Here is a 21152-nt window from a genome sequence, read left to right on the forward strand (position 1 = left end):
TGTACTTTTGGAAATTTATTTATTTATTTATTTGTTGACTTTGCGCAGTGTGTAATATCTAATGGCACGATTGTGGTAAGATTTTTTCTGGAAATTACGTTTTTCAGGTGTCTGATCTGGCTGACCATCGTAACCATTATTTTTTTTAATTGGCAAAACGTCATCTGCGTGTATGCCGACATGTCAATCAAATGAGGGGTAGAAGAACATTAACCGCAAAAAATAAATAGAATAAAACACCAATCGGACTTTTCTAGCTACACAATTGGAAGCTGATGTAGGAAGGGGAGGGGGTGTGCAGGGAGGAGACGCGGAGCGTAACAAAGCATGTCAGCTCCCTTTTCCAAGGATAAAAATACTAAATCTCTCCCAATTTTACGAACGGATCAAGAAAAACGTTTCTGTCTCTGCTTTATTTGTGTCGGGGAAGTCAGTTGGTTTTTTCACAGTAAGCCGCCTCCCAGATAAGTCACTCAGTCTCCCGTTTACGGCGGCCGTGATGCCGCCGAGCCTAAAGCCTACTCGTGCGCACAATGAGGTCAGCACGTGACCCAGCGCACCCCCCGCCCCTCCCCGCACGCCTTCCAGCGCTGGGTACAAACTCATCCCTGCGCCCCCGGCGTTGAGGACCATCTGACTGAATCTTTAACATGATGCTGCCCCTGACACATTGCATGGGAAGCAGCCCATTCCCGTAGCTAAAAATAACTCCACATCCCAACGCAACTTCGAGAAGTCGACCTGAAAGACATCCATGCGCACACGCTGTTGCCATGCGTGCCTCCCTCCCATGTAAAAAGCACCGCGGGGAGCAAGAAGCCTTTACTGAACATTTTAACCGACGCACCCTTTTCAACATTCCGACAAGGTTCGTAAATTCAGCTCCAACGGCAAAATAATCCGGTCAGTCAAAAGTATATGGAAACAAACTACACTTGCTGTATTGATTTTACATCGGGGAACAATATTTCGCAAATGTTTTATACCACACGCATTCTTGAACACCGTGAGGGAGTTGGCGCACCACTTTCCCAAGGCAACACAGTCCAACTGACTAAAAATGAATTGCAAGAAAATTGGCGTACCACTATTCAACAACTCAACACACTAAACAATGTAAGCTGTGCACCCCCTTCAAAATCCCACCAATTTTTTTGTTCCATAAAACAAATTGTAACAAACCCCACTTAGCAAAATTTGACATCAATTATATATCACGGAATGTGATTTCCCATATATCTTTTATACCATGCGCTACTTCAAACATGACAGAGTTGGCACACCGAAACAACCCATAGTATATTTTTAAACACATTTGAAATATTCATAATATTTTGAGAGCATAAAATGTACTCGGCTATAGTGCCACGTTAATTTGACACCTTGCCGATATTTAAATTACATCCAACATTACAATTTTAATCCAGCGCACCCCCTGAGGGCACACTGGTAATCCCCCAGATCGCAGCATGCGGTGCAAGTGGGAAGGTTACCGACTCCATAATTGGCTCCTTCTTGCGCACCTAGGTGGGATTTCTTTCCCTCTCCTGCTTTGGATACTGATTTACGACATCACGCAACTCTCCGTGGCTGAAGCCTTGTTGATTCATCGTAGGCCGCCGGCTCCTGACAACCCCCCATAAATATGAATCGTAAATCTAAGGTCGAAGTTACGGCGGGGGAATAATCTGACATTACCGACTCGGAATATTAAACGAGTGTATTTGAATAATCCCTTCTGGATGTCCTCCTACGTGAAGTCATCTCCGCCTGTTAGCATGGTTAGCTTGACATTAAGATAGGCATCCTTTTCTTTCCTAATCAGAAACTAAAATTCAATTAAGATCCCTTTTTATTAAGGGCCACGAAGCTGTGAGAACCGGATTCAGACCGAGCAAAGTAACTGCACAAAGAGGCGGAATTACAGCAAAGTTACGGTAAAGCCCGTAATCCGCTCGTCATTCACAACTCTCGCATCGGTAAAAGATAAACAAATGAGTCGGCGCATTAGAGTACAAAGAGGCTATTCATGTCGCTGAGATTCTGAAATGCTTTTAATGCACAATAACAGCACCCAACTCCTGCGGGACTAAAGTACTCGGATGTATCGCGGAGAAAGGTTCTTGCTATTCGCAGTCCAGCCCAGAAATAGTCCTGTTTTTTTTTATTCCGACATCACGCAGAGTATTTTCTTGCAAAAAAAAAAAAAAAAACTCTATTGGCCAGTCCACCCGCCGACTTTATTAGCACGTCTCATCTAGTTGGGAAATAACAGAAACGGCGGCCTGGTTTTAAGCAGCCTCCGCCCTCCCGACTCGCTCCCGCAGCGATTGTTGTGTTTCTCTTTTGATATCGTCTGCTTGTTGTGATTGCACATGGGCTGATTTTGCGCTGCTGGGGGTTCACAGAGAACACGGCGGGAATGCGTATATTCTCCACACGGAGTCTTAGGGGAGATGAGCCGGCTGATGAATACCGAAGCCGCTATTAGCCGCAGATATGTATGACAGGGTGTCTGTTAGCATTCATCACAGAGCCGAGTGGAAGCTTCGGAATCAGACGATGCTTTTCCACTTCTTTGCCGCGAGCCAGCCCTGGGCTTTATATTTCACGTGGTTGTTATTGCTGTTTGCAAATTGGATTTATTGTTTCTAAGGTATGTAATGTCTTGTGAAAGATGTAAAGTGAAGTAAAATACCAACAAGAGGAAGGCACAGTGAATATGGCACGCCTAATTTACACTGTTTTAGATTTTCCGACTCGTACTACATTTGCTTTTTGCACAAATAATATACAATGTGTTTTTTTGTTTTTTTTTTCAGATTAATTGTATATTCTGTTGTAATATTTTGGTCACACAAAGAGCAATGTTACATATTTTTTTTTATAGTATTTTTATAATATATATGTTTTTATTTTTTGAGTGTTGTGATTGTGAGAAATTTTGTATATTTTGATACAAGGTTATCTTTTTTAGGTATTTTTGTGTAATATTTTTATAATTTTAATATTTGTGGGTTTTTTGTAATTTTTGTCTCAGCATCATGTCCTATGTGAGATATTTTTTGTCTTTATAATTTGTGTTTTTTTTTTCTTCAATAATTTTTTTTCCCAAATATTGCCCTTCAGATTTTTCTATAAATTCAATAAAGATTGAAGCCTTCCAGTCAGGCAATAATCAAATACAGAATGGGCCGCTGTAAAGTGGACGAGCCAAAAATGTAATGATGCAAAACAGAAGCAAGGCCACAACCTGATCCGAAGGGCCTTGTTTGCGTAAGAGCGGCCAATAAAAGGCAGTCGCCCAGTCAAGGAGAGATGAGGCAGGCGTCCTTTGTCTAAACATATCACAAGCGCGAAGAGCGCTAATGAACATGGCCGCCGTTCAAACCGCAATCAGCGCTTTGGCAAGCGCAGTCGGCCACGGTTCTCCGTGATGCTCCAAATCCTTCTTTGCTTTTTCATGTCACATCATTCGATGCTCTGGACAAACAGGCCTACCATCCCTTCAAAAAAAAAAAAAAAATGAGCGATGGGGCTTAGCGCAGCCGGTAACCTCAAACTTTTAAAGTATCGCACAAATTAATTACCGTCCTCCATAGAGCTAGCATTTAATCTAGCACGTGGTGATAAGCTGCCACCAGGAGATGGACAAACGTGATTTGTGACCTTCATCGACAGAGACAGATGTGTCAAACCGTGATTCTTAGTTTTTTCTAGTATTTTTACTCTAATAATTTTACAGTTTTAATATTTCCTAATATTTTGTCTCTATTCAGTTTGTATGTCTTTTCCGAGGCATTCAGGAGCCCATCCTGAGTTACAAACAGTGGCATCTTTGTGACACGAGTGAAACAAACGCCGGCGGATTTCTAATGAGCTATTGACCTATGAATGGCGCCTCAGAAAATGACAGCTACCAATACTGACCTTTTAGCGGGACGAGTAAACATTAAGAAATTCCTGCAAAACCTCACCGCGCCATTCTGGTCCGTGCCAAAGTATCTGTTAGAAACATTAACTCGGAAAAAAAAGGCAAACTTAAAGCTTAAGATGGAATAAAAACGACACGCTTTGCTTGTCTGAGGAAATTACAGCATGAGGGGAAGTCATGACGTTTTTATCAAAATTATTTTTAGTTTTTAATTTGTTCAGTCTTTTAGTCATTTGCTTTTTTCCCCTCCATAATATTTGTATCTTTTGCTTTGCATCTTTTAAAAAAATGATCCCAATATTTAAATAGATTTCATTTAGAATTTGTGTAATGTATTTTTAGGATGGTTTTCGTAACAGTTTAAGCATTACAGCGTTGGCTCTTCTATTGTGTCGTCGGAGACGATGTTGAGCGCTACGTTAGCTTCTTGTGCTAGCCACTGTGCATAATTCACTTCCCAGGTGCTGTCCTAGCACCACCTTGTGAATGTCCGGCTCACCCGGCCTGGCCCTGCCCATTCGCCTGACCTCCATTTCGCTCTCGGTCACTCTACGGCAAATCCGAAAAGCCTCCCGGCATCTCCATAGCGACCGGGCTTCAGTCGGAGCAGATGGCCTCAGTGTGCCGCGCGGCAATTAAACAGCCAGCGATGAGCGGCGAGGAGAAAAGTGGGTCAGGATCGGGAGGCGGGGCCGGAGCGGCTCGCGTTTGGGACGTGCTCCACGGTCATGCCTTCGAGGCCTAACACGCCCCCCCACACACACACACAGTTAAAACAAACACACGCCCAAAGAGTGCATTTCAAAATTTGACATTCGAAAAACAAGGAGTGGTGAAAATTTGGAATCCAACAAACTTTTCTGTCAACATACAATCATTCAAATAAATATACACACAGACATCCCACCCCCCCAACAAAACAGAGTGAGGAGAGCAGAACTTCAGGCAGGATTACGGTGGTAAATCCCGCCATCCAATCGATAGAATTAACCCTTAAATCCCTCCTCCAGATAAAGAGATGGAACGCAACACAACTAGATTTCTTTACTCGCCCTAAGCAAAAAATGTGGGTCACTGCCAGCGTCGTGGTTCCCTCAGCTGACTTTCATTCAGACGAGCGGTGGATGGGAATGCAAGTTTGAATGGTCGCCAAATGCCCTCCCACTGACTGGCGACCAATCCAGGGTGACGGGTGGGCTCGTTTGTTATTGCGACTGACCGGGTAGTGGCCAACGCAGATCCACTTCGGGGGGTGAAAAAAAGGCTCACTGTGCCTTTGAATAGCTCATTAGACTCATTAAAAAAAAAAAAAAATTAATTCCAGCAAACGACGGCGCTGTTAATTTAATTCTCACTTTTCCATGTCATTAAGTCACAATTACGCAAAAAAGAGAAAAGATAGTGTTGAGTGGCTTTCCCGACAGGGGGAGAAAAAAAAAAAATACAGCTGGAAAAAATTAATGAGCTCTCATTGATACAAGCGTCCTCGACATGTTCAAAGGGAGACGACGCCAAGAACGGGAGAGCGAGGCGAACTGGAATCATGCTTGGACGTCGGCCACGTTGGGGAACAGCGGGTCCAATCCCCCTGCGGGGCCAACATGAGGATCTTCATCTCCTAACTTTCCTTTTTACATGCAAGCTTCGTTTTATTTTTATTTTTATAAAGCCCTGATAGCAAATTGACTTTTTAATTGCTTGTAAACAAAGAGCTATTTGTGTTTTTGTTTTTTTTTCCATCTTCATCACACAACCCTAAGCTTAGCTTAGCTGGACCAGCCTTTTTTGAGGCTGGCAACTATTCTTTCCTGTTGATTAGTTACCCGTTTGTTAGTACAAATTACATCATATATCTTTATTATTTATTATTATTTTTATTATTTCAATTTTTATTATTTTTATTAATTATTTGTATTATGAAGTTCCAGCACATTTTAACGCATCCATCCACCAACAAGATCAAGACAGTCTGGGGCTGCTTTGCCTCTTCAGCACCTGGACAACTTGCTACTTTTGCTAAAACTATTTAATTCTGTCTGCCACAAACTCCAGAAGGAGAAGGGTCGCCAACCCAAAATTCCGTGAGTCTTACGAGATCAGTCAAAACGCTCTAACGTGGCTTGTGATACAGACAAGTCTGCTCTGAAAACAGTTGGAAGTGAAAGCAAGAAGCTCCACTCCCCAGCTAGTTGTTGCCGCATAATTTAGCGTCATGTTAACTCTGAAACACACGTTTGACCTTCAGGGGTCGCCGCCCTCGACGTGACATTTGTCATCTTCTCCGCTTGACTGACAATCACGGCGGGATACAAAATGGCTCCCCCAGCGTGATGCCGACTAGCGGGATTTTTCAAGATTCCGCTAGCTGAGGCAAGATGTCTGCGTGCGCTCCCATGTGGAAAAACCCTTGAAAAGTTATTCAGCTGCAAGAGGCGAAGGGGGAGGCAGGGAGGGAGGGAGGGCGGGATGCGGAGGTGGGTGGCGAGAAGAGCAGGAATTTATTTCGAGGCATGACTAAAGATGCTAAAAGTTCAATATTTTGGCAGCGATACAATCTTTGCTTTCCGAAAGGGCACATTTCATTTCACAGTTTTACCATTGGCCATTAAAATTTCAAAGGCTAGAACGTTCTTGTCTTCATTTACTCCCAAATGTATTTCTCAGTAGGGTTGAACAATTGTCCAATTATTAAAAGCTTTACATATGGCATAAATTGAATGTGTAAATACAAAAAGGAGTCTGTAAGGCGCTACACTTTAAATTAAACCGGAGCCAAAGGCACAAACAAACATAATCTCGAGACGATTTAATGAGCTTAACCCAGAGAAGAAAGTCAACCTGTGGCTTTACTTCAAGACGTGAGCTCCTTACTACGACTCAACATGTTTTCCTCACCAAGTTCTAAAAATAAATAAATAAATAAGAATAATAACACCGGATTTATTCATCTTTGTGTCAGTAAAACAGCAAAAAGTAAATAAATAAGGCAAGTGGGAGTCCTCCCTCGTCCGTCACATAAATAATACATTTGGGATGCGGCAGTGGCCTGGTGAGAAGCCTTCCACTCCGGAGGCGCAATCGTCTCGTCTCTTTCACGTCAGCTCGCTCGGTGTTGTGTGTTTTGCATTAGCGTGTTTGCTTCGCTCGTCTAATTGCGTCGAGGGAGCCCGGTGCTAGCTTCGTCCCTCTCCCGGGGGTCTTTGGATTCAAAAGCCAGCCAGCTATTTGTGTAGCGCATTTTCTCCAAAGAGGTATTACAGGGCGTCGTGGTGGCTAATAAAAGCAAGCGGGTGAAGGCCGCTTGACACCTGACGTTACGCAAACATCGCACTGAAATGCAGCGGGGGTTGAAAACCGGGCTATCGATTGCTAGCTGCATTAGTGCCATTTGGATCCGGCACGGACGGCAACACGGGAGGATCAATGCCACATTGCAGGTCACCGTGTTGTCTATTTTTATTCTACTCCTGGACTTCACTCGCAATAATACATATACATACAATATATAAATCAAAGTGAGCTAGCTTAATGCTAACGTATGATGTGAATCGCTGTACGGAACGCTAACAGAAATTAGCCTACCTGTTTTGGTGATTATAAACGTTCAACCAACGGCTACTTGACTCATTTGGAGTAGCGACACATAAAAACAGAGCCAACAGCAATTTTATGCTCAAATTAACAACTGACTCTCTCAACCCTGACCTGCATGTTAAATTTGGCAACGTCGCTGTGTTGCTAGCTTTGCGCGCACATTCACAACAAAAAGTGGATTTCAATACCAAGCAGAGTCAAGCTCGCTGTTTCTATCCTATTGTTTTCCATTTGAGTTCTATTTTAGCCGAGCAAGTCCCAGGTCCTAAAATAGGCAATTAGAGACTCAAGTCAAGTCTCTCACCTCTGCTACGAATCCCGAATATCCCCCAGTGGGAAACAACAAACCAGTGTTATTTGATGCAAAACCTTCCTCGCCGCTGCCAAAACCGGAGCCGACACCCGTTTACAAGCACGCCGATACTTTGAAGCCTCGTCATCTCCCGGAGAGATATCATCGCGGCATATTAAATGAGCCAACATTAGTCATTAAAAAAAAAGGAAGCATTTCATGCAACAAAGCCCCCCCTTTGTATTGCGAGTGCAGAGACTCGGCGGGGAGAGCTGAGATAGGAGACGTTTTTGGTGTGTGTGTGTGTGTGTGTAGGGGGGGGGGGGGTCGGCGAAGGGTGGGCTCGGAAAAAGATGTAAAAGTCTGGCAGCGGAATCTGACGAAGGAGCCACACGCGTGCGTGCGTGGGGAGGATGGAAATTTCATCACAGCTTACTTTTCTGGAGCGTGAAGTTAGCGCTACGTTTTAAGAGTTAAAGACTTTCATCAAAAGGGGGGGGGCAGCTTTGACAGAATATGGAGGAAGGCGGGAACGGATGGTTTGAGTCACGATTTGGATGTGGCCACCATTCCCGAAATCTGAAATAAATCTCACGACATGCTGGAAAAATAAGTTGGTGTTGACGTAACAACGTCTTCATTCGAGGATAAAAAAAGACAGGGTCATTGTTTCAAATATTTCATAATCAGGAAAACAACCAGAAGAGAGGAAATTAATCAATTGGCGAGTTCAATTCAAAATGGTGGCCGGGAGACTTCCTTGGGGTCATTTTTTAGAGTCTTTGTTTTTCCAAACTGACAACTCATTTTTATAGCGCAACAAAAAGAACGTTTTTTTTTAACCTTTCTTTAAGATCCAAAATAAGCAAATGCAACTTTCAATTGTTGGCTAGCCAAACCTCACAAATGTTAGCTCTTTTATTTACAAATAAAGTCATTCTATTTTTATAACCTTATCTAAAAAAATAAATAAAGATGGGCAAACTAATATTTTTTTTGGGCTGGTCAACAATTTTTTTTTTTTTTTTTAATAAAATAGTTTCTACCTTGTCATTCTCAACAGCTTGACGTGCACCCGCTATCGACTAACCGCTATTGGCTAACCGTATTTTGTTTCGTGCTTGTGTCCTCCAAACTCTCTTTAGCCCGCATCTTATTGGAGGAATGGTTACAAGAACTAATGGAGGAGAGCAAATCTGCTTTATTTTAAAAGCCTACAGCCTTCAAAGTGTTCGGAATTATCGGCCTTCAATCTCTTACGAACCAGCCATTTAACGCCCCAGTCGAGAATTTGAAATCTTGTACATGAAAAGGCTGCATTTGCTTCCACTAAACATCACGTAAAGAAATAAATATCATTTACTTTGTCGTCGACGTAGTGTATGCTGAGAAAGGTTGTCGCTATGGTAACAACCGAAGAGACTCGTAGCAGTCCTATCAGCTATTTGCGAACCGATTAATGCGTAAAAAAAAAAAAAAAATGTCAGCTGTCAGATCTCCTCCAACATTACTTTGGAGAAGATTAAGATCAATTTAGGAGGCATTACAAGCCTATCAAACAACGCCGGAACCGACAAACACAGAAGAGAAAGCGCGCGGGACGGAGAGAGTCAAATCGAGCGGGATTTTAACCGTTTAATCCCTCGACAAGAATCTGTCTGCTAAATAGAAGAAGAAATGTTGAGGACAGATTAATGCCGAATCAGAAAAGCTCGGGGCGAGATTTGATCCCCTTCATTGATTTCCTCTTTTGCTTGGCTTTGCTGATTCCGCCATTCCGGTTGAAACAGAGTGGAATGTCAAGGCTTTAAAGCAGAAAATTGCACAGAGCTGGAGTAACCCCCCCCCCCCCCCCCCCCCTTCCCCCCCACCTCATCTTGATACGACATAGCGACTACCAAGAAGCAAGACAAGACCAAATACGAACAACCTGCCATCTTACGTTCGTGACATATTGTCTTTGTCAATCATCTTAAACATGATTTCATTTCTCTTTTCATGGCAAATCGGCGAATAAATTATTCAACTGTGATGCAATGATCAGCCAAGAAAGCTCCTATAGCAGCTTCGGATTGGTCCTGAAGCTGAATCGGGCCAAAATACAAAAAGGACTTCCTGTTCAATTTCAACTACGGGTCCTTGGAACGTCCATCTTGTCATTTTTTTTTGTTCGCTAACTTTCCAGAGAGGGAAAATAAAAAAAATAGCCAAAAATATCTGCTTCAAACCAAAATGGCTTTCATTTTCTGACATCTGTCCTCAAGAGTTTTTAGATAGGGCTAAATGTCAGCCCGATTTAATATTAACCAGTTTAACAAGTGTTGAGGGCTAATTTATTCCAACTTTCCAGGAGGTGCTGCTAAGTGAGTGTCTAGCAATGAGCATAAAATCGTCTTCATTAAACCGATCCGTGGGTTTTGCCTACAAGTAGTCAAAATACTCCAGGTGATATTAGCCTGAGCGCGCAGGAATAAGGACAGAGAACAAATTCACGGCTAAACTGCTCAGCTGGGAATTTCAACCATTCATTTATTCCTCATCATGACTGGAGTCTCACCCGTAAGCAGATTCCGGGCTTGGGCCAGGCAGGGGTTGAACTTAATTCATCATTCATTCTTTCTCTCTCGCGATTGTATTAGCGCGTGGAGGGCCGGCGCTCTCGCTAGCACTCACTTTTAGCGCTTTCATGTCATGTTTTATTCAGGCCCGCCCGTCCAAATGCGACCTTATAAGCAAAACGCCAAGCGGGCCTGTTTGAACTCCAACGTGGAAAGAAAAAGCTATTCAAATACTTTAAGTGAAAAAGAAGTTTTGAGAGTGCAAATTACCGCTAGGCAACTAGCTAGCCCGAGCGGAATATAAACTTTGTTTTGCTAACAAAAGACAAATAAATAGAAGGGAAGAGAGTTTCCTTTCAGAAAAAATGAATGTTTGATACCACTTTTTCCAGACTAATTATTCGCCAACAGGCGCAATATAGCGCCACCTACTGTCAAGGAGGACTTACGCAACAAACACTAGCATTGTAATGTCCGCTAATGCTAGAAGTTGACCTGCACTGTTTATTTAGGGGTTAGAAGTGTGGCTTGAGTGTGAGGCAGCCACATTACGCAACCGTTACCAAATTGATTCCACAAACTGCGGCATGGAAACACAAAGAAAGCAATTCAAATATTTTTTTGACTGAATAAAAGTGGTTTTGAAAGCTCGGATATTACTGCGGGGCAAGTCGTGGCAGACAAAACGGAATCTAAACTTTCCATTTCACGCAGCGTTCTGGGAGAGATTTGACAGCAGCGCCGTCGCCGCCGACAACGAGCCCCGAACGCTCAAAGACAAGTCGGAGCGAGCGAGGAAGCGAGCGCTTCCATTAGCTCCCGCCGGCAGCGCCTGAGAGAGAGAGAGAGCGCCGCGGCTTAATCTCCCGTCAGCTCGCCTTCAAGCAATTCTCCCGGGGACGCTGCTGCCCATCCATCACGAAAGGAGATGCCCCCCAGAGGAGGGCGGAATCACAGCAATTAGTAGTCACTCTCAAACTATCAAGCCTTACAATCCCCGTGCGATTTCGCCGTCGGCGTGGGGGACAAATTGCCACAAACGAGCAAATAAGCGAAACCCGAATGACGCTAGCGTGAGCGCGGACCTCCGCCAAGGCAAGTCTTAATTTGGTCCAGCGCCAAAATGACAACACACGACATCATACATTTGCATGAATTTTCAATTTTCATTCGTTTTCAAGGAGTCGCTTCTGTGTTGCTGAGGAAATTCCAAAATTGACCTGGACTCTCCCCAAGTCCCATTTCGGTTAAGCAGTTCTCAATTGATCTTAAATCGCTGCATCAGCAAATGAACAAGTACATGCCTCCTCTAGCAAAGAAAGAAAAGAAAGAGTTATTTTAGATTGTTAAGCAAAGTAGGGAAAACAAGCCCTGGATCAGCTAAATCTAAAGAGCAGAGTCATACCACCACCACCAGGGCTCCACAGTCCTCATGCACCATTCACTGGGAAACTAAAAGAAATGGCGGGAAAGTCCACCAAATGGAAGGAGTCCCATCACAACAATGTGGAAGAGCTTTGTTATTGTAGGTTAATTTCCAGCAAAAAACAAACCGGGGCTTACCTCCACCGAGGCTCGACATTTGTGATGCATCATTCCCTGGGAAATTGAGAAAAATTCAGCAATGTCTCATGGCTTCTCATTCAAATATTAACTTTCAAGTGTGAAATTTTGGGCGGGTGATTGCCTCCAAGTCCCCAAAACTGAATGTATTTAAGAAAGTTTGGCGGAATTCAACAGGCCCCACCAAAAAAAAAAAAAGCAAACATTTTTTTATTTGTTCATCTTGACACCTCCCAGACAAATTTTTTTTTGCAAGATGGCACAATTAGTCCTTCATTCCTGGATCCAAACAGTTTGTCTGCTCAACAAACAACGGCGCATACCTCCACCAAGGCCCAATTACGCTTCGGAATAACACTCTGGGGAATGATGTCGCCTAGCAAACAACTTGCCGCTTTCTCAACGCTGTGTCAAAGTAATTTGGATCACCAGCAAACCAACAAATGGCTGAGGTCAAAAATGTGCAACGTCAGCATGCTAATTAAAGACACATGTGCATCCCCCGGCACTTTCCTGCCAGAGTCATCATCAAACATCCAGAGGAAGACCTTCCAGTGCCCCCAGTGGCCTCCGACCCGCCCGACCGCACTCGGCTTTGGTCCGAAATCCACGGCCGGCCACCTGAACAATGGAGCCGTCGATCACGACGACGCGTGGCTCGACTTAAAGGGCCAGCCGCGCAGAAACACGCTCTGGCGGCCAACGCGCCGACTCGCGCCAAGGACGTCCGGGATGTGATTTCTACTCGCCCTACGTCTTGGTTAATAACTCACTGCTTCCCGCTAAATAAGAGAGACATCAGAGCCGTACCTCCGCCGGCCACCACCTGGCGGAGGATTCCAATTAAATCGAAAGTCTGGACTCGCGGCCTGCCAAAGACAGCAGGCGCTCGTATTACCCGCGCGCGCCGATCATCGTTTTGGCGCGCCTTCGCTGTTTTGGAATCTGGCGTGTGGGTTTATCGGGCAGCGTTCCCTCTGACGACGCAGGGCGTCCCGCTGCAAGCCCGGGACACGCCCACTCCAGTGAAGATCGACTAGGGAACAGGCTGTATATCAATAAGGACTTAAAAAAGAGGCTGGGCATTTACAGCGACGCCCTTTAACCCCCGGGGGCCACTGAGAGCAAATTCTTGTTGCTACGTGTCTGACAGACAATGATTCAGACAGCAGCTTTTTTCCATTAACTCCCAGTTCAAAATGAAACTGTGGAATAAACCAATGTGGGCTCTTGATCGTTTCATTTGGTCTGAACAATTAACAGGCTGAATCGGTATCTGCGTGTTCACACATCTCCACTTCCCACTGCTCAGGTCTTGTTAAAAAAAAATGTAACGGGATAAATTGGGTTTTTTTTTTTGGCCTCAATTGATTAACGACGGCAGCTTCGCTGTTCAAATCCGATTTTTGATGCATCTACGACCTCATTTGGATGCGACGCCAATTTCTCTAACTGTGGCAAAACATCAGAACGTTTTTTTGCGTGTAAACGCACGCTTAGGAGAATCTCATTTGGCACCTGATTTCTTCCTTTCACTTTCCCCGAAACGCCTCAAGTACAATTCTGGACACATTTTCCACACACAGCCTTGATTGAACTGCTTCACATGCCCCCCCCCAACACACACACACACAAGGGAACGGGACTAATCCTGATCTTCTCCACAAGCAAAGGGATCATCTCACTGTAAATCACACGGAGCTCTTTGTGATCAAAGTATCCAATCGCTGTTAAAACACACCAGCGAGCGGGGTCGACATCTTCCTTGTTTTTTCACCTTGGAACAGGAGGAGGAGCCTCAGGGCCTTTTTTTTAGGGGGAGAAAAATGGGGAATATGGCACATTTTCCATGAGGAGCACCACTGACCACAGACATTTATTGAGTTTAAATTGCCTTTGACAGGCTTTAATGTGCAAAAGCACATACAGCCAGTAGTCAGTGGCTGGAATATATTCCGAGACGCAACATTCCCACTGCAACAGGGTCGAATCCACAAAGCGGAATAAAGGATTTGGACAAGAGAGGATGAAGGGAGGGGGAGTCATTACATTAAAGAGATTCATCCCATTACAACTGGAGAGCAGAGGATGCTTTTATTCCAACTCCCCCCACTCCCCCCACTCAAATCTAAATTAGCCTAACTTTGCAGTGCCTCGCTCACAACGCCATCTGCCGATCATCCACGTAATTACACTTTTTTTTGTTAACGCGAAATAACTGCTCTGCAGCAAATACACTCCAAATGTAATATTATGCGGATTGGCCTGGGCATTGATCCATGCAATGACTAAAAATGTCCGTGACAACAAAATGAAAATAAACAAATAAACAAGGTTAAAAGTCAGTTTTCTTTTGTTTTTAATGGGCATTACCTTGGACGTGCAGCACCAAGAGGAGCACGCAAATCCCCGCACACAGCTGCGCCATGGCACCTCAACTCTCCCGGGGGTCTTCTGCGTTAGAACCGTGCACAAAGAGCGAGCATGCAACTTGCGCAAATCCCACTTGTGGGGGCAAAAAAAAAAAAAAGAAAGTGGGGGGTCCCCTGGACTGAACTGGACTGCTACCTCCAAAGCCAGAAAAAGCAAACTAGAGGATCATCTAAAAGTCAGGAGGGTTTCCACGCTTGACTTCCACAGCGGTTTCGAGTTGAGCCTCAAGCGCGCCGCTCTGGCTCCATCCAAGTCTCTGGATCGATGGCCGGAGGGGAAGTTTCCCAACACTTCGGCGTCCCGATTCCCCTTAGCTGGGTCAAGTTCCCCGCGGTGGCGCTGGGAGAATGGCGGGGAAAGATCCGCAAATGTCTCCCGGAAAGAAAGTCGGGTTCTCGATTTCCGATTGACACCGTGGAGCTCCACGCAAGTGACGGCCGTGTGCTTGCGGCTGCTTCCCGAACAGTCGACTACTGGCCGGCTGAGTGAGCGAGCGAGTGAGTAAGTGAGCGAGCGAGCTAGCGAGTGAGCGTCCCCTCCTCCCGCTCTACCTTCCACAGGGAAACTGACGTCACAGAAGGGGGAGGAGTCGGGACGCTGGAAGGATGGGATGCGACGCGGCCCGCCAAAATGCGCGTCCACGCGAGCGCGCACCAGCGCTTCGAATTATACTTAAGTACTGTTTTACATTTAATGTACAGTACTATATTACATAATACTTGCGTGTGAATGGGGAAACAAATATTCAAATCACACGTACGGAAGTATATTAGTTCTGTCATCGCTATTTATTTCTTATTACCCATATTCCCCTATTGAAATTCGACTGTTCCATTCCCCAAAATGTTTTTTCTCCTTCCTTGTAAACTTTGCCATTTGCTTTCATGTTATGTGCATTCAAACTCTGGCGACTTTTAATATATTAGATAAACTCACACAATCAACCAAGCAATCATATCTGATAATGGTCTCCAGTTCCCCACATAGGATACAAATATTCCCCCAAGTAGCCAGAGGCAGTAAAATCATGGCAATTCTTATTGGATCCTTTAGGAGTGTAGCCTCCAGTTATATACATGCATAAGCACTTTAATAATACCCACATCCACAGTTGTATCGTTTCTATGTTCACACTTTTTACAACACCGCTGGGGAAGCGTTACGTGACTGCAAAATGACCATGAAAGTGGCACCGCCGCTTTAAATGACCAAAATAAAATGGCCAAATTGGTTTGGTAGCTCATTAGCGTTGCCAAGTTTTGTTGTCTCAAATGCCGCATGGCTGTCTTCAAAACACCCACCGGGGAAGCATTCGACTATCCCCCCAACATGTGTGCATATTGTAAAGTTTCCGTGTCGGTCGTTGTAAAAACACAACAATATTGAGGAACAGGTGAGCGAGTTCACATTATACGCCAATTGTTGCTGGAACGCAAGCACAGCACGTTTATAAAAGGGTAAAAACACTTGGCTATTCCTGTAAAGTTTCCCCCCCCAAAATATAAATGAGGCTGTAAGGTTTGATTTTACGTATGAATTAATGCAGAGCTCACAAATCTTTTTTTTTAAAAGCCGCAAATAAAACGAAAGATAAATGCAAGCCGGAGTTCATTTCAAACTAGAGATTTTCAATAACAGATTCCACAATAGATTTGAGTCAATAGGATCTCAAGGCAGCAATGGATTGTGAGGATCAAAAGTAAAAAAAAGTTGTCAGAAAAATACCTGAAAAACCGACAGTGTTTCTTCCCACCGATTTTTGTGGCATATATTACATGTAGTTTGAATTTTTATTTTTTCAACTCAGCCTGTCTGGCATTTTAGAAAAGAGTTTCCACTTCAAGACTAAACTAAACATTGACTTGGCAGGATCGCAGCTTCACTTTGAAGTGAGTGTGCAGAGTTTCATTTGTCGGCGTCACGGCTTTACATTAAGATGCCTTGCGATGTTTGCACGACGTCGATGTTGAATTCCAACAGGGACATGATGTAGCCTAATTAGCTGAATATCTTTGGAAGCGCTTTGATGGAGGTACTTGTGTGTTTTTTTTTTTTCAAGCAATACTATTTGCTTTGTTTTAAGGTTTTCTAATGGCTCAAATTGAAACCTGGAATGAACTTAATAAGAGTGATGGCGGAACATTTCACGGAGAGGATCTGTTGGGGTTTTCCGAGCACGTTTCCAAGCCAAGTTGTAACAAAATCACGGCTGATCCAAGCAATTTTGACGCCCGCTTTGTGTATTTTCACTCTAAATTATGAGCTGCGACATGTGCCATTGCATGACAATGACACGTGTTGGACGCCATTTGTGGCGCCGCCGTGTGTGCTTTCGAGAGATCAAATGTCCCTGAAATCAAGTTGCCAAAAATCGTTCTTTTATTTGAAGTAATTGCTCCCTACCAGCACTTGAATCCAAACTGCCATTAGCAAAGGAGAATAAGCTTTTGTGTTAGCGGTGGTTTTAGCTTTGCTACAGTGAATGCTAGCTTTAGCTTGTTGCCAAAAAAAACTTTATGTAAAGTTAAAAGCTTTCAAAAAAGGTATTTGTCAAGATTACCTTCTCTTACTCTCCTACCATGAGTTTGACTGTTATTATTCTAACGCTGAGTTAACGGCAACTAGCCATTAGCTACTAGCATTAGCTTATGAATGTTAGCTATAGTGGGGACTTTTTTAAATCATTCAAACCCAAACTTAAAAACACTTTCTACCATTAAAACACCCTGAAGTACCACGTCTACAAATATGGAAAGCGCTAATGTAAATTAATGCAAGGCACAAAAACAAGAAGCTCCGAATGGATTGGTGTCGAGATGCGGCAGGAAGGATGCGGGAGCTATTTTCGACTCCCGCCCCGAGGCGAGTCGTTTTATTTCGATTATCCGAAAGAAGGCCATCAATAAAAATATTTGCATGAAGACACTCGGCACTGTATGCCTTCCATTTACGTGCTGTGATTTATTTAGCCTCAGCATGCATTTATCACCAAGGCCCGGCTCACAAGGACACTTCATAGATGGCCATGTTTGCCCACTGCAAGATTAAAAAAATAAAATAAAGCATCCTTTAGAGTTGTTACCGTGCATAGTTTCATAGGAATAATGTCTAAAATTGCTTTTAGCAGTCACTTCATGGGCACTCTTCTTGGTAGGGAGTTGTCAAGTTAAGCAATCATCCAAATCTAATCAATAGCTTTCACGTGAAGATGTCAGTAATAGCACAGCAGGTGGCGGCTTTAATGTACTTGTTTCATTCGAGTGTCGCAGAAAAAATACTCGATGGTCCATTATGACTTGTTTCAAAAAAAGATTGTTGGGGGTATTTTGTAAAAAAAATAAAATCTCTTATGACAACACAATGACAGACGATTGCCTGAACTTGGCGGCATCGGAGCTTGCAAAAACAAATTGATTATTTTTGTCCCACAGTTGATCCACTCTGTAATTGTAACTTTTACCATTTTTGTTTGTGTCAAAAACACATTAAAGGTAAAAGTTTGTTTAATACATTACACAGCTTTGATTGGGCCTTGGGAATTCACAAATAAGCTCCCACCGCATTCTAGCGCTGTCCTTCATATTTATTCCGAATCACATTTCCAAGAAACTGCTGAGTGAGTCCATCCGCTGCCGACATGCAAATTTTCAGCAGGGGTTGTGTCTTAGAGATAAGCCAAAAGTTGGTCTCTTCTCTTCCGACAGAAGCCGCCTCGCTGGCTCGGTGGGCTTATTCAGTCTGTATCGAAGCATGTATCAAAGTGGATTAATTAGCCGAGGTTCACTGTCACAGCCAAAATCCGGATTAGCTATTAGCGCGTAGCGTAGCTCAAGGACGGTTTGCGAGTTGCCGCTGGTAAAGAGCGTCACTCATTTCTGTGATGTGACGTTCTATTCAAATCTTGGAGTCATGTCATCACAGAATGAAATCACTGTCGGAATTACAGCGCAAGTTTGACATTTAAACCCTTTAGATTTTAATAAACACCATCCCCTTTTTGTGGAATTTTTCATCCTGCTACTCTTGGAAAAATAGAAACCAAGCCCTGCCCCTCAAAAATGTTTCTGTTGCCCATATTACGACTTCTACATTCAAATATTTCACTATAGTCCCAAAACATTACAATTTCAAACTCATATTTGGGGCAGAAGTGATTGTGCCCCATGAAAACTGCCTAGCAACAAGTGTCCATTCACGTCACATGACCAGAAAGAAGAATACCGACTATGTTAAAAACACAACTGAATATTCATTAATTCAAATAACTCAAATCCAAATGAAATAAAGGTGATATTCGACGGGCGGGTAGGCCCGAGCGCAGCCAGAAATGGGCGGATGATATCTGCAGATCTTTAATTTCTGTCTCGGGCTTCAAAGAACTGCCGAGGGAAAATGAGAGCGCTGCCGAGTGACCGGTGGGCTATCGGTAAATGGGTGGGCAGTGACACCGGGCTCATCAGCAGAACCGTCGCAAGGCGAAATGATTCTGTCTGAACGATTCTCGCTGTGGGCGACAGAAGCCTCCACCTTATTTCATGTTGAGGTCCAAGCGTCGGAAAAATACATCTCGCAGTATGAACTCATTTATCATCCCTGATAAAAACTGTACCGTGAAACATGTACATTTTTTTCATATTGCCTGACATGAATGTCAAAAAGCTTCTTTTAAGCTCTTGGTGGAACGTGCGATGAAGAGAAAGGGTGAAACCATTTAATTTCCTTAAATTTGTTATCATTCGAAACATTTAGCTCCACTTCCAGCAGGTTCAGGGATTCACACTACCAAAAAAAAAAACTATTTTTTTAGACCATGTGCTCCTGCTCTTGGACCTGCCTCACTTAAGTCTCCAAGTAACTGCAGTCAAAAGCATCTGCGTTCTTCGATCCCTTTCAAGGCCATCAAGATAGTAAACAACTCGAGTCTTGCGTAAGAAAGTAGATGACCTTCTAAAAAGTGTCTCTTTGTGCTACTGTTATCGTAGTCGCTTCCCTTTGTCCGCCTCATCGGTGTAAACCAGCACATATTTCTTACATTTAACATCCCTGACCTGACCTGACCTTTTAATGGATGACACCAAGGTGAGCAGATTTATAAATTATTTTTCATTTCATTCATCTTCGTACTCGTACAGGGCTACATTGTAACGAGCAACTTTTTTTTTTTCTTTTTGTTTGAGCTAAACCAATAAAACAAGTCGGTCCAACATTTAAATATACGTAAATAGATTTTTATGGCCCTAGTTAAGGTCTTAAAAAATAAACTTTTCATTGTCAAGTCTCAGTGACTGGAGTTGATTTTCACCCGAGTTCACATCTCTGGTACACATTTTTTTTTTTTCGCAATACAAAGGCTGTTTTCAATTAGCCATTTAGCCAACGCAACCCACGCAGACGTCAAGCGGAGGTGCGGTAATGGCGCCGCTAATGTGCGACATGCCGATTGAGAGCTCAGCTGGCAGGACGACGGCCTCGGTGCAGCCTGCTCCGACCGATAAGGCGCAATCTGATTCAAGGAGATCAAGCTCGCCGGAGGAATATAAGTCGCCTAACAGCAAATAAATCCCAACCGAGATGAATAAATACACGCACTCAATTGGGCGGGAGGGAGGATGAAGAAAAAAAAAAAAAATCTGTGACAGTCCAGAGCCCAACTGATCCATCCAATGAAAGTTAGGTTATCACCACTCACCTTGCTGGTAACAAGCTGTCTCATCAAGTTGACAAAAAAAAAAGTTATTTCCACCACAGGAAGCACCGTTTGAGAATTTAAAGATAGCGGGAGGGGAATAAATAAAACGGCAATGGAGGGAGTCGGTTGATGCTGGCGGTGGGGAGGATCTGCAAGTGCAGATAAGGCACCGCTAGCCAAATTGATTACATCCTGTTTTCTTCAGCCTGTGAATTTATGGCCAAGGAGGAGGATGGATTTTTGTCTCCTTGCATCACTGATGCTTGTCTAAAAGTTGAACGGCCACTTAGGAACAACACGAGATGTCGAGGGCCTCCGTGATGGCTGCCTTTGGGATCATGTATTGGAACGGGAAAGGGTTCCGTTTGTGTGAAAGTTTAGATTTGTCATTTCTATTTTGTTGAGAAGAGCTTCCAGAGACGCAACATCACGTTTAACGGCAGTCAATTTCAAAATGGTAGATTTAAAAAATAAATATAGTATATATATTTTTTTCTAGTTCATATTTTTTTATAGTTTATATATATATATATATATATATATATATATATATATATATATATATATATATATATATATATATATATATATATATACATATATACACGTTTATTTTTTTCTAGTTAATTTTTTTTCTACTTCATTTCTCAAAATTGACATTTTTCTTAGAATTGTTCAAACCAGAAATAAACAGTTTAACGTCCTTTCAATTGGCATAAAATAACCCATTTAGAATCTTGCATTGCATAACTAAAATTTTTGCCTATGCATTTACTAGGATGAATTAAGATTCAATGAATGCAATTTAAAAAAAAAAGGCTTTCAGATATACATCAGTCCATGCCATTTTTTCTTCGCAGTGTGACCTAGCGGAAAGGTGAGCTTTTGATACCACACTTGCATTGTAGTCATTGTGAGTGATTTTTTTTTTTTTTCGGAGGCTTAACGTGTGTGTGAGCAGCAACTGTCTGGCGCTTTCTCCAACACCGGAGCCTCGCTATCTTTTTGGCCGTGAGAGCTGATAAAACGACTTCAGCCTCCTCGAAGAAAGGAGGTGGGGGGGAAAAAAAACAAACAAAAAACTTCTTT

General features: G+C 43.2%; 1 protein-coding gene across 7 annotated transcripts in view; it reads right to left on the reverse strand.

The window, feature by feature from the left end:
* The window catches only part of nectin1b (nectin cell adhesion molecule 1b), a 123313-nt gene that overhangs the window by 89734 nt on the left and 12427 nt on the right, over positions 1 to 21152 (reverse strand). For 3 of the 7 annotated variants that reach the window (XM_049726126.2, XM_049726130.2, XM_049726129.2), the window contains exons 1-2: positions 14315 to 14910; positions 11942 to 11977 (exon numbers count right to left, since the gene is read on the reverse strand). The exons of 1 other annotated variant lie outside the window; for it this stretch is intronic. In XM_049726126.2, coding sequence (XP_049582083.1) covers positions 11942 to 11977; positions 14315 to 14369 — 91 coding nt within the window. In that variant the 5' untranslated portion in view covers positions 14370 to 14910. Of the gene's footprint in view, positions 1 to 11941; positions 11978 to 14314; positions 14912 to 21152 lie in introns of those variants that run through there. 3 more of the 7 variants (XM_049726128.2, XM_049726132.2, XM_049726127.2) reach the window with 3 other exon arrangements.

The sequence above is a fragment of the Syngnathus scovelli genome, chromosome 7, assembly GCF_024217435.2.
Source record: "Syngnathus scovelli strain Florida chromosome 7, RoL_Ssco_1.2, whole genome shotgun sequence".
Lineage (NCBI taxonomy): Eukaryota > Metazoa > Chordata > Actinopteri > Syngnathiformes > Syngnathidae > Syngnathus > Syngnathus scovelli.